Below are 14,351 nucleotides of genomic sequence, written 5' to 3'. Positions count from 1 at the left end.
CATTGATGCCAGTAAATGAGGAAAGGTAGTATATAATCAGAAGATATAAATAAGGTGGCTGAGAGTCCCTATAAGTCAGTTAAGAAATCTGAAGTATATGCAGTCATCATGTTGTCAGGTTTTCAGGAATCTCTTAAAACGGTAACTGACTCTCAATATGCAGAAAGGGTTGCTTTACACATAGAGACTGCTGAACATATTCAGAATGATTCTGAATTGACTTCACTACTTATTCAGCTACAACAAATGATTAGAAGTGTGGTTATCCACTATATATAACACACATAAGATCCCATACAGGCCTGCCAGGCCCTGTGGTGCAAGGTAATAAAATTGACCAACTGTAGATTGGTAGTGTACTAAATGTTTCAGAATTCCACTAAAAAACATGTTAACAGCAAAAGTTTAAAGAAAGAATTCTCTTCTCACTTGGCAACAAGTCAGGGAAATTGTGAGGCAATGTCCTATTTGCTTATTATATAACCAAACTCCATTGCCTATAGGAATTATCCCTATCTATTCTCAAGGCAATCCCCCTCAAAATCCCAACACAGTTCTTCACAGAATTGGAAAAAGCAATTCTCAAATTTATCAGGATAGCGAAAACTATTCTCAACAGTAAAAGAACTTCTGGGGGTATTAGTATCCCAGACTTCAAGCAATACTACAGAACAATGGTGTTAAAAACTAACTGCATGTTATTGGCACAGGGACAGGCAAGTGGACCAATGGAATAGAATTGAAGACCCAGAAATGAATCCACACACCTATGGTCACTTGATCTTTGACAAAGGAGCTGAAAACATCCAGTGGAAAGAAGATAGCCTTTTCAACAAATGGTGCTGGCTCAACTGGAGGTCAGCATGCAGGAGAATGTGAATTGATCCATTCTTATCTCCTTGTACTAAGCTAACTTCCAAGTGGATCAAGGACCTCCACATAAAACCAGACACACTGAAACTAATAGAAAAGAAACTGGGGAAAACCCTTGAGGACCTAGCCACAAGGGAAAAGTTCCTGAATAGAACACCAATAGCTTATACTCTAAGATCAAGAATTGACAAATGGGATCTCATAAAATTACAAAGTTTCTCTAAGGAAAAGGACACTGTCAAAAGGACAAAACGGAAACCACCAAATTGGGAAAAGATCTTCACCAACCCTACATCAGATAGAGGGCTAATATTCAATATATACAAAGGACTCAAGAAGTTGGACCCAAGGGAACCAAATAACCCTATTAAAAAATGGGGTATAGACACAAACAAAGAATCTTTGCTTGAAGAAATTCGGATGGCCAAGAAGCACCTTAAGAAATGCTCAACATCATTAGCCATTAGGGAAATGCAGATCAAAACAACCCTGAGATTTTAAGCTCACACCAGTCAGAATGGCTAAGGTTAAAATCTCAGGAGACAGCAGGTATTGGTGAGGATGTGGAGAAAGAAGAACACTCCTTCACTCCTGGTGGGATTGTAAGATGGTACAACCACTATGGAAATCAGTCTGGCGTTTCCTAAGAAAACTGGGCATGACACTTCCAGAGAACCCTGCTATACCTCTCCTGGGCATATATCCAGAGGATTCCCCAGCATGCAATAAGGACACATGCCCCATTATGTTTGTAGCAGCCTTATTTATAATAGCCAAAAGCTGGAAAGAACCTATATATCCCTCTATGGAGGAATGGATACAGAAAATTTGGTATCTATACGCAATGGAGTACTATTCAGCAATTAAAAACAATGAATTCATGAATTTTTTAGGCAAATGGATGGAACTGGAAAATATCATCCTAAGTGAGGTAACCCAATCACAAAAGAATACACATGGGATGCAGTAATTGATAAGTGTATATTAATTAGCCCTGAACCTCTGAATACTGAAGATACAATTAGCATATCAAATGATTCCCATGAAGAAGGAAGAAGAGGGCCCTAATCCTGGAAAGGCTTGATCCTGCATAGTAGGGGAGTATCAGGACAGAGAAAAGGGAGGGGGAAAGACAGGAGAATGGATGGAGAGAAAAAGGACTTATGGAACATATGGGGGTGCTGGGAAAGGGGAAGGTTTCTAGAATGTAAACCAAGAATATAGAAAAATAAATAAAATTTAAAAAAAAGACTCTTGAGACACACATGTTCATACATACACAGAAAACCCTTAAAACAAAGTAAAAAACTCATTGTTATAAGGAAAAGACCTCTAAGGTTAAAAAAAATCCAGAAAATACATTGTGAAATGGAAAATCTCAAAAAGTACCCTTTAGTTTATTTTATATTGGCCACAAGAGATGAGCATATATTCCTCTATAAAGATGAAAAATAATTTATAGATAAAAGGAAGTCTATAGAAAACTCTTAGCAAATCTCTTTACTCTCATATACTTGAACATGTTAACAAAAATTTACATCATGCATGTGGAAACTGAATGACATACAACTGTGCAACTGAATATTTTTTAGAGTTCCAGCATTGTTCTTATATCACATATTTATGACAGTGTGGGACTCAAGACTATGACCATGTTTGTTCATTTCAAAATTTTATGTTGAAACTGTAAATATTTTTCTGTTATCTTTTTCTTGGAAAATTCGGCTACAAAGCCAAGAATTAGGCTCTAAGGCTCATGACAATATTGAAATGCCATATGAAATATTTCCATGATATTGTACTATGATATTTAAACATCTTTATTGAAAACTCTTACCTCAGTTTGTGGAAAGAACTTAGAAATGAACAAATAGCTATTCTGCCATACATTTAATTTATATAAAACATTTTTAATTTTTTAAATGTTTTCAGTTATTCTTGAAGAATTCTATTCATATGTAAAAATTACCTTGAGCATATCCACTCATGTTCTACTATCTATCTACCTATAGAATTTCCCTAAACACGGTTTTTCAATCTTCATGTTCCAGATTTTTTAGACACTCTTTTCTATTACATTTCCAAGTTATTTTGCATATACGTAATTTTACTTGAATAAAATTTGATGTTCTATCTCACTGAACAGAACACCAATAGCTTATGCTCTAAGATCAAGTATTAACAAATGTGAGTTCATAAAATTACAAAGGAAGGCAAAGGACACTTGTCAAAGGGCAAAATGGTCACCAACCAATTTGAAAAAAAGGATCTTTACTTATTCTACATCCTCTAGAGGGGTAATATCCAATATATACAAATAAATAAAGAAGTTATACTCCAGAGAACCAAATAACCCTATTAAAAATGGAGTACAGAGCTAAACAAAGAATTTTCAACCGAGTAATACTGAATGGCTGAGAAGCACCTAAACAAATGTTCAACATTCTTAGTCATTATAGAAATGGAAATCAAAATCACCCTGAGAGTATACCTCACTCTAGTCTGAATGGCTAAAATCAAAACCTCAGGTGACAGCTGGGGAAAATGTGGAGAAAGAGGAACACTCCTCCACTGCTGGCAGGATTGCAAGCTGGACAACTACTCTGGAAATCAGATTGGCAGGTCCTCAGAAAATTAGGCATAATACTACCAGATAATAATGTTTTAGGGACATAAATTAAGCTTTCTACTTTGCCTGCCCCAATAATTATGGTAGCTACTTTGGTTAACATTGCGAAAGCATGAAGTTTGTCACAAAATTATCAAAAAGTGAACATAAATTTCTTGACAAAGTTATTATAAGAAGTAAGGAATTTAATGATTATTTATAAAATTTTGGGAATTTGTGGAAACATAAGGAAAATAATGATGGTTGTTTGAACTCGAAATTTCTGGTATCTTTGGAGACTCACTTATTTCATGAGCAAATTTTTTTGGAAGCTCTTATAAGAGGATACTTTTGATGAAGCAGACTTGTTTCAGATGTGTTGCTCAAAACAGACACATGATGTTTTCTGGGAGTTGTGTGGAAAAAGAGCATGTGACATTTTGCTACACTAGACTCTTGCGATAATGTTATTTTTGGAAATTGTATAAATATAACCCAACAGACAATGGGCGAGGCGGTATAGTAAATGTTCTCCCTTCCATTCTTTTTTGATCATTTTTTGTCATGACTCTGTAGAGAGAAATACGCCAAACAAATTCTGGTGGTGCTTCAGTGGCCTCTTGACACTTATGAATTTTCTTTTTTATCAAACTGCCTTTGCTGATTTGAAAACTGTGTTTGGGAGTGGATCAAGCTACAGCTACTGATTTATGTGAAGTGAACTGCTGATATCTTGACAATGAAGATTAGTTTTGCCCCCAAAACTGTATCTAGACAAGTCTACATCCTCTTCTGTCCATTAATATTTTCTTTCCACTGCCTCTGTTTGATAAAGACCTAGAAGGGAGTTAATGCATTTAATTATACTTATTATTACTTTTAAAAATCTAAGCATACAGTTGTTTTCTTTTAGAATTTTTTGATAAATTTACAAAGAAAAAGAATGATTCCCTTGAAAAAAAACTGCCTTCTAGTATCTTATTATATGGTGACAAAGAACAACTATAATCTAAGTTCATAAAATTGACCATCTCTAGAGTAACAGATAGAAAGTAAAGTTCATCAATGTGTTCTAGAGTAGCCAAAGAATTCAAGTTACAGAAAATTCAAACAAAAGATCTCATTATAAGATTGGATGAATTCTGATGAAAATTCAAATCCTGGTCTTGAAGATTACCATTGGTTATAGTAATGGCACTGATCATTAAAGAACATGAACCTGTACATTCAGATGGATATGTGTGTTAGGGATTTAATGATTTTGAAAACTTAGAAAACTTACTCTGAGGATTATTTCAGCCAAGGAAGATTTATCTTGTCCCTTAATAAAAAGTGTGCCCACACTTCTATCACATAGAGTATTTCCTCTTCTTTTAGCAGATAAAAGCAATCCTTTACCTTTTGCTAATGCAGGAGTGATTTTCCCTGAAGGAGATGCCAGGTAGAAAATACTTATGTACCTCATAGCTACTGCTGGAGCAGACTTAAGGATAATCAGGCTTCTAGAGTAAAGAAAGTATAATCATTGAAGAGTGGCATACACTAATAAAGAACTTCAAGCATTTACTTATTTATTCAGGCAGGAGCTGAGAAATAAGTATGGGAGGAATGAATATAAAACTGGATCACACAGAGTTTACCGGTATGAGCCCACTAAGTGGAGATACTATGATTAATAGGGAAACTCACACAGTTAAAAGAAGATGACAAAAGTTTTTTTGGGTATTTGGTAGAAGTATTTGTCAAAAGATGTCCCATTACAAAGAAGTTGGAGATGCCTGTTATTCCTTAGCTAAGTGATAATGAATGGATTTTTGAGCTTTGAAGGCATTTTAGTGCTATGGTGGGTATGCCATATGAAACATAGTCTGCTACAGGGCATAGGTTAAAAAGATATTTTCACTAATCTTATAAAATGCAAAATGTTGAGAAGTGTACCAGCATACCTAAAGAGAAATGTTGCTGCTATTATCATTGTGCCAGAATTTATGAGTGAGAACCAACTCTAACATACCTTCTTAGTTATTAATGTGGGAGGGCCTAGCTCATTTTGCGTGGTGCCATCTATGCACTGGTATTCCTAGTTTCTATAAGAAAGCATGCTAAGCAAAGATATGAGAGCAAGCCAGTAATCAGGACCCATCTATGACTTATGCATAAGTTACTCTCTCAAGGTTCTAGACATGTTTGAGTTCCTGTAAAGGCTTCCTTCCATTATTGACTACAATTTAGAAGTTTAAGCCAGATAAACACCTTCCTCCTCTATCTTGCTTTTTAATCATGGTGTTTCATTGCTGGAATAGAAACTCTAAGACAAATGGTAATTGAACAATGGGTGAAAGTACCCATTCAAACTTTGCTGGATCTGTTGAATAATGTGACCTTCTAAGGGTAAGTGTACAACAGTCAAAACGGAAAAAATCACAGATATTTCAGATCCACTGGATAAGGATTTAGAACTGACACTGATAATATTAGACCCCTAGAAGGACAGAGGCTCTCAATTTAAAGTAGGGACTTATGAACATCAGGTCATCAATGGAGATTGGGCTGAGGCCTGCAATACATGTTGTATTTGCTTCTCTAGTCCTAAATTTATAATTGGCATACATATACTTGGAAGATGACAGAAAACTCACACTGGTTCCATGTCTTATGGAATGAGAAGTATTATGGTTAAAAGTTTAAACTTTTGGAATTTCCTCTACCATGAAAATTGTGATGAAAGAAACTATTGGATCCTCAGTGGATTTGCAGAAATCAATTCCAGCTTTGAGGACATGAAAAATATGAGGGTGGTTACCACACATGTCTGTTTAACTCGCTTGACTGGCTAGTTAGAGGTCAGAATGATCTGTGGAGGATATAAATTGAGTATTAAAAGCATAAACGAATGTTGACTCAAATTACAGCTACTTTACAAGATGTGGTGTCCTTTCAAGCAGACCAATGCAGATCCTATTATGTGGAGTCTTAGTCATGTTCTATTAATATGAAGAGACACATGATCAAGGAAACTCTAATAAAAGAAAACATTTAATTGGGCACTTGCTTGCAGTTTCAGGGTATTCATTAATTCTTATCATGGAAGGTACCAGACAGATAAGTCCTGGAGCATTAGCTGGTATCTATATATTTTGATCATATGACAACAGGCATCAAGTAAGGGAATTTCTGTAAAACTTTGAAGCCTAAAAGCACAGCTCAGGTATATATCTTCTCCTAAAAGGCCTTAAATCCAAATCCTTCCCAGCAGTCTAGCAACTTGAAATCAAACATATAAGTCCTCTCCTATATATGGCATTTTCATTTAAACTACAATACATAACATATAACTAACCTTTGATCCAGTAAAAGTCTTTTTCCATAAAGGCCACCAGGACCAATTTGCTTTAACCTTACAAGTTCATCAGTATACATTTCCAGTTTTTACCACAAGGATATATTGCCCCCTCTTTCCTATGCTATAAATAAGTTCTAATGAATCTTGGTCTTATGTCTCTTTCACAGAATTTTAATTTTTTAAATTTCTGAAATTTCATTAATGATTAAGATAATTTACTATCATGTTGACTTCCATTTTTTTCTTCAAGTCTCCTCACATCTGTCTCCCCATACCCTTTCTAATTCAATGTACATTTTCCAGAAAATGTAGTGAATTGAGACATTGCTGCTCCTACATGAATGACAGTCAGGATATCCACAGGAGCATGGGAAATCCCGTTAGTTAATGACTAATTATTAAAAATGTGTGATTCCTCCTCTTCCAACAATTACACATTCCAAAAAACTCTTAAGCATTGATTTGGGCCTGTGTCTTTTGTACTTGATCTATGTAAGATTTTTGTCTGCCTTAATCTTGTACAGTTATTGTATACTAAACCACAGTGATTGTGAGGTTATGAGATCAAATACCATATTATTCATAGAGACCAAATTTCATAGCACTCCTCATAATTATGTTATTTGTTACTTATGTTCTTCAGCCACATTTAATAACTCTTAGACATGTTGATGGTGTGCTTAATGCAGGTGTTTCTTTTGGAAACTAAAGCTCAACTCTTCATCTCAGCACTTGGCCCAGTTATGAATTTCCCCATTGACTACTGCCTGCATCTGAAAGAAATTTGTCTCACTATGGATTAGAGCACCCTGAGTTTAAGAAAAGAAGCACAATATGTAAAAGGCAATCATTACAGCCTAGCCTGTGTAATAGTCCTAACTTATTGTGGTTTTATTGATGTCTACTTAACTATTAATGTGGTAAAACAATACTTGCCTTATTTTTGGCTTTCATTTAGTAATCTATCTCTTCTTAGAACAAAAATGTCCATTGCACTTGGCAATATTATTATTATTATTATTATTATTATTATTTATTATTAATTTCCCCAGACACACAAACAGAAGCAGCCTATACAAGAATCATTTGAAGAGAGTTCTTTAAAAATGTGATAAGGATTCTGAAGTGAAGCTTTTCACAGTTGAAGGCTTCTGGCAATGAGTAGGGGAAGAACTCTGGTATGTTTAATGAGCTGGTGACTGAGAGTCTGACTATGATCTAATGAGTATATGAGGAACAAAATTTGACCATGGTATATTAATATTATTTTTGGCATGTGGTCATAAATCCTTACACTTGGGAAGAATGAGAAGCAAGTGTAATTGGGATTAATTTTATGAAAGTCTGAAATAATTCATGAAAGCATTATGTTTGAAAAAATATAATCACATTAATTCTTCCTTCCCTAATATATTTTCCATTTTCTTATGTTGTAAATTCCTTTTAAAAAAATCTTTATATATCCTTCTCTATCTGAGAATTGCAACTCTTTTCCTTTCTTTATGTTTAGTCTTTTCAGTTCCGTCTCACTGGAAATTAATTTTCATTTTGGGCTAGTAAGAGAGCCTTTATATTGTCATTTATTTGAGATAAACCTTTCTCGTTGTGTATATTCAATTTGGCATCTCAATACTCTATAAGATTTCCATGATTTCCAGCATATTTGTAGTCAATTGCTTTTCACAGAAGGACACTCTTACACATTGCATTATTTCATCTCTCTTAGTAACATATATTCATGGTCATACCTATCTTTCCATATAGTTTAATTAGGAATGAAAATAAGTTTGTGTTTCAATATGTAAGATACATATATTCAGAAAAAAGTAAGAAGAAACCATAAATATGTAGTTATTTTAAAATTTATGTATAGATGCCTAATGAAATTTATCAGGACATGGTATATTATATAACCTGCTTCTAACACATTTTTATATAATTATATTGAAATAAAGATTTTATTTTTAATTGTGGAGTTTACACACACACAAACACACACACACACACACACAAACACACACACACACACATGCACACATGCTTTGATTAAATCCACCCACATTCATTCCACTCCTTTTATCCCCCTATGACTCCAATACTTTCTTATTAATAGGGCATGTAGTCTTTGTTTTTTAAAAAAAATCTTAGTGCTCTTTTGCATGTACATGAATGTAGTGTCATATACTGGTTCATTGGTACCCGGTGCAATCATATCTTAAAGACCAAAAATTAGGCAAGTACTTAGGAAACCTTGTTCTTCAAGTCTAGAACAGGGATGTATTATGGCAATTGTTTCAGAATTTGAAATTATTCTAGCAGAGGATAGGGCTTAAATGATATATTTTTAACATCATAAATTTACATAATATTTTTTCTAAACTCATTGATGTTATCAAGAAAATCAGGCATGGATAGAAAAGATTTAATGGAGAATTAAAAGACAATTAAAGATAATCTATAGATCTTTCTTCCATCCTATATTCTTGAAAAAAATCAAAGCATTCTAATTTAATTGACTAATGTTAAGATTGATTAATAGTTTTGGCCTGAGAGCATATTCAATGTTGATTTTTAAGGCATTATACATACAAATTACCTGATAATTTATGGAAGTAAATTTAATTGGTGATGACATATTATTCTAGGTATTCTTATTATGACAGCTATCAGTACACATCTACAAAATTGTTCAGAATCTAAAAACTACGTTGCAACTATTTGGTCACCAATAATACTATCATGGAGATGCAATTTGTGTCAGTTGTATCCATTCCATAACCAATTGTAATTAATTTTCAAAATCAAAAGAGAAAACATATCTCCATGACAACTGTAATCATGTGCTCAGTATTTTAAATGTTACATCCATTTTCAAGAGTCCATATGAATACTGAAAAAACAAAATATGATTAAATATTAGGCATAGTGAAAAATATTCTATTTAAGAACTTTCAATAAGTACATTTAATAAATGCATTATATAGATATTATTTGTGGGTGACAAATTTGGGTTACACTTAAAACAATAAATACAGGATGACCATAATTAGCACTAGAAATAAAATTCTGACTGCCTGAATCTGAAATTCATCTCCATAACTAATATAAATTATGATTTTCTTCCTATCGTCTCTTTTTTGGCCTTACTACCTGAAATAATTTTAAAATAATCTGCCCATTACACAAAATTCTTCTCTCTTCTTTTACTGGTTCTGCATAATCTAGTACTCAGTATTTACCACATCTTATAACCCCATCTAAATGACAAAAAAACCCTAAAAATGTATTTAAGGCTACCATTTTGTACAGTACAGAAAGGGAATGTGGCTATTGCATCAAAGATAAACATTATTGTGGCAAAAAAGAGCTAAAGGGATATGACTTTTTAAATTATATTCAACTTGACATATGCATTTTTCTGAAACTCACAGCAGTTTTGAGTAGACTTGAATTACTAATAACTCTAACCTGCCATCTGCCTTACATTATATGTATTTGAAAAGAATATGTTCAATTTTAACTCAAAAGTAAAAACATATTTTGTATTTTATAAAAGATGTCACATTCACTGTTTAGTTTCAAGTGTGATGTATCTGAACTCTATTTTTTAAATGTAGTAGATTTTATTGATGATAATTAATGCCAGACTGTCTTAAAACTGTCAACAGCCCAATAATGTCACAGAGAGAGTTATTATTTATTATACCTCAGGCTTTTGCTTAGGCTATTTCACAGGTAGCTCATATAAATCAATCATCTTTTATATTCTAATATAAATTTTGTCAAGTGGCCCTTTACCCTTCCTTTCGTTATACCATCTTTTCTTTCAAACAGGGCTTTTTGCAAAATCTCCCATACCAGATACTTTCTCAGAGTTCTCATCCCTAATCTGATGTCCTGATTTCCATCCCTGCCCTGCTATAGGCAATCAGATGTTTATCAAATCATTCAGAAGTTGATGAAGAAGAATGTGTATGAAACACTGAGACAGGCACATAAAAATCACAATACCAATATCCACACTTAGTCAGTGCTCTGCTGGAAAAGAAATCAATACTGGAATAATACAAACCAATTTTTAAACAGATTTATCATAAACAGATTATCCCAACAATAATACTTAATACAATGAGTATTTTAATTATGGTATAAAGAATAATCCTCAGTATTAACTATTTTGTTTATCAGCATCTAAAACACAAGTTTCAGTTCTCCAGTACTGAAAACTCATATAGATACACCTTCATTTCAGTAGTATCTATCCTGTATATATTTTATTAACAGTACCTACTTTTGAAAAATCAATAGAGAAAATATGACACAATGACAGCTGTAATTTTAGCGTTGCTTTCTGTGTACTGTGCATAAAATATGAGCTTTGAAATCTAAATTTAATTGATGAATATTAACCCAAACAATATAAGTTAAGTGAAATATGCCAAGTGATTCCACATTTCAATCATTTTAAAGACTACAGGAAACTGGAGAACTTCAGATCATTATAATTCCACTTACTTTGAATTTCTCTAAAATGCTACATTCACACTGCAGGATACAGCACAGAAGATAAATGATTCTTTACATAAAAGTGTTCTATAATGCAGGAACAACAAACAAATAATTGGATTGTTTCCAATGGAATGTCTCAAGGCACAGGTGATATATATGCCCCAAATCATATGTTTATCAAGTTTCTTAGAGACTAAGAACCATTTTTCAATTCTCTAATACACATTAATACAATAACATGGATGAAACTTGGATTAGTGTTATGTTTACTAAGTATAGGTTACCAACAATAACTAATTTTGAGAAAACATAGAAAATATAACACCATGATACCTGTAATTTTAGAGTGTCTATCTATGAATTGTGGATAAAGCAAAGAACTAAAGTGAGAGATTAGGATTAATCCAGAAAACATTTGAAAGAAAATCAAATGTTTAACATGAGTTGAAATACACCAAGTACACATCGGAGTCACTTATGTGAATACAGGAAAGTGTAGACTTTTTGGTCATTAAAATTATACTTAATTTAGCTTTCTTTGTACTGACACATCAGTAGCACATGATACATCATATAAGATAAATGAGCCTGCCAAGAAGTTTCCTCAAGGCTTCCTTCATTTCTCTATTTCTTAGACTATAGATAAATGGGTTGAGCAATGGAGGAACTACACTGTACATCACGGAAGCCATTGCTGTGTTTCTAAGAGAATCTGTCATGGCAGAACTGATGTAAACTCCAAATCCTGTTCCATAGAACAAAGAAACCACAGACAGATGTGAAGCACAGGTAGAAAAAGCTCTGTGCTTCCCTCCAGATGGCATTCTCAAGACTGATGAAACAATGTAAATATATGAAAAAACAATTCCACACACAGGACCACCCCCAAAGACAAAAGCTGCAACAAATATTAAAAAATTATTGAGAAATATATCAGAACAAGCAAGTTTGATAATCTGAGCCAGCTCACAGAAAAAGTGTGGGATTTCTAGGTCTGTGCAGAAGGAAAGCCTCAAAACCATTAGAGTATGGAGTAAGGCATACATAATGCTAAAGAAAAGGGAGAATAGAACCATCAGGACACAGCAAAAAGGGTTCATGATGACTGTGTACCTAAGGGGCTTGCAAATGGCCACATATCTATCATAGGCCATTACTGCCAGGAGAAAATTTTCCATGCCACCAAAAATTGAAAGAAAGCAGATTTGAGAGAGACATTCTATGTAACTTATGCTATCATCATGGGCTTGGATGTTCACCAGCATTTTAGGGATTGTTACTGTACTATAGCAGATATCATTAATGGAAAGGATAGACAGGAATAGGTACATGGGAGTGTGCAGTTGGGAGCCAAAGCTGATAGCCATAATAATAATCAGGTTTCCCAGAACTGTAATCAGATACATAGAGAGGAACATGGCGAAGATGAGGGGCAGCAGTTTGTAATTGTCTGTCAGTCCAAGCAGATGAAATTCTGAAACTGCTGTTTGGTTTTTCAGTTCCATTGTTTTGGTATAAACTTTGAAAGGTAGAAAGAAGTAAAAAGAAATTCGAATTCATGAGCAAAAGTGGTTTTGTCAAAACCACTTAGGTACCTCTTAAAATGGCATTAGAATAGCATTGCCTATAATAATTCTACTATTATAAACCTGTATCATATTTTGAACACAGCTAATGTATAAGAGTTGGTCACAGTACTTAGAACTACTAAAACTTCTCTCCCCAGTGTGCAAAATCAGAAAAATTCTTTAGTATTTTAAAGAGAAATCTTGATTGAGAAGAGGCATATTTTTCAATGGAATAAAATCATATCTGTCATTGTCCAGAATTTGAAACCTGTAAGTAAAACCTTGGTTAATATTTGGTTAAATTCATATGATCATTTGACAGAGAAGAGAGAATTCATAAGAATCTCTTTTCATAGTTCACTTTGCCTTGTTTACTTTCAAATTACATTTTTAGGGCAAAATTTTCATAAAATATTTGCTTTATTTATTATATTTGTTCTTTGTGAATTCCCAATTATGCACCAAAATGTATTCATGTCTTCCTCCCATCTTATCAGTTCTCTTACTTTTCAATCTTCCCATCCCAACCACAAACTGAGAAAAAAATCTCATTATGGAAGCTATAATGTTTCACAATTTAATATGCATTGCTTCCTCAAACCTCTTTGTTTGCTAATGTTCATTGCAATGATGTGTTGGTCTTGTATGATGTTTCTGGTTTCTGCTACTCTACCAATACTTGAACCTCACTATGACTTGTCTAGATATCTTCTTGTTGCCCTGTGCATTAGTGATCCTCGAATTTTGAATCTGTAAATCTGGGTACTTCATGAACTCCAGTATTTTACTAATGATGTAGATGTTGGCTTGCGCCAATTCAGTTTCCTGAATCATGTACTCTGTTCTAGCTCACATAAAACCTCTGCAATCAGGGCCATCTTTTACTTGCAATTCAGGCAAGGGTCAGAGCTTGCTTTTACCACAGTGTGGCAGTCAGGGAGAGATTTGGACTCTTATCCCACTCTTAGAACCCTTCAACCAGCTGTCCTTTCTGACCCAGATGGTAAGGTATAATGTGGTGGTGGGAATGGGAGTTTCTAAACCTTGTCTGTCCCACTGCCATTGCCCTAATTTTTAAAGCTCACCTGATTATTGGAAATTGTGTATATGTCCTCAGGAACCTTTTTTCTTAATAGGTCCAAGGTTTTCTGGTGCTGAGAGTATAAGTACTATGCTTTAAACTTATACCATACACCAAATTACACAGCTTCTTATCTCATGGGTGATAAATAGCAAATCTCCTAATTAGTCCATTTATCTTCATCATGGTTTTTGTAATCCCCACAATGTCTATTGTGCAAAGCAAGTAGCATTTCAAGTGCCTTGTTCTCTGACCCTGGAGACCATATGAGTGCAGTTTTTAATTTTTCATTTATTTATTCACTTTACATCCCTATTGCATCCCCCTTCTCCCAGTCCCACCCTTACAAAAACCTCCTCCATTACCCTC

At 33.9% G+C, this 14,351-nt stretch overlaps 1 protein-coding gene across 1 annotated transcript; it reads right to left on the bottom strand.

Moving 5' to 3' along the window:
- Positions 1–11,902: 11,902 nt before the first annotated feature.
- Positions 11,903–12,838, bottom strand: LOC127690164 (olfactory receptor 7G2-like). Its single transcript, XM_052189712.1, has one exon. It carries the CDS (start codon positions 12,836–12,838, stop codon positions 11,903–11,905), a length of 936 nt encoding a protein of 311 aa, XP_052045672.1.
- Positions 12,839–14,351: the final 1,513 nt, after the last annotated feature.

The sequence above is a fragment of the Apodemus sylvaticus genome, chromosome 7 (assembly GCF_947179515.1).
Source record: "Apodemus sylvaticus chromosome 7, mApoSyl1.1, whole genome shotgun sequence".
In the NCBI taxonomy this organism is placed as follows: domain Eukaryota; kingdom Metazoa; phylum Chordata; class Mammalia; order Rodentia; family Muridae; genus Apodemus; species Apodemus sylvaticus.
Note: the sequence above shows the minus strand (reverse complement) of the source record. Positions and strands in the feature narration are given on the sequence as shown.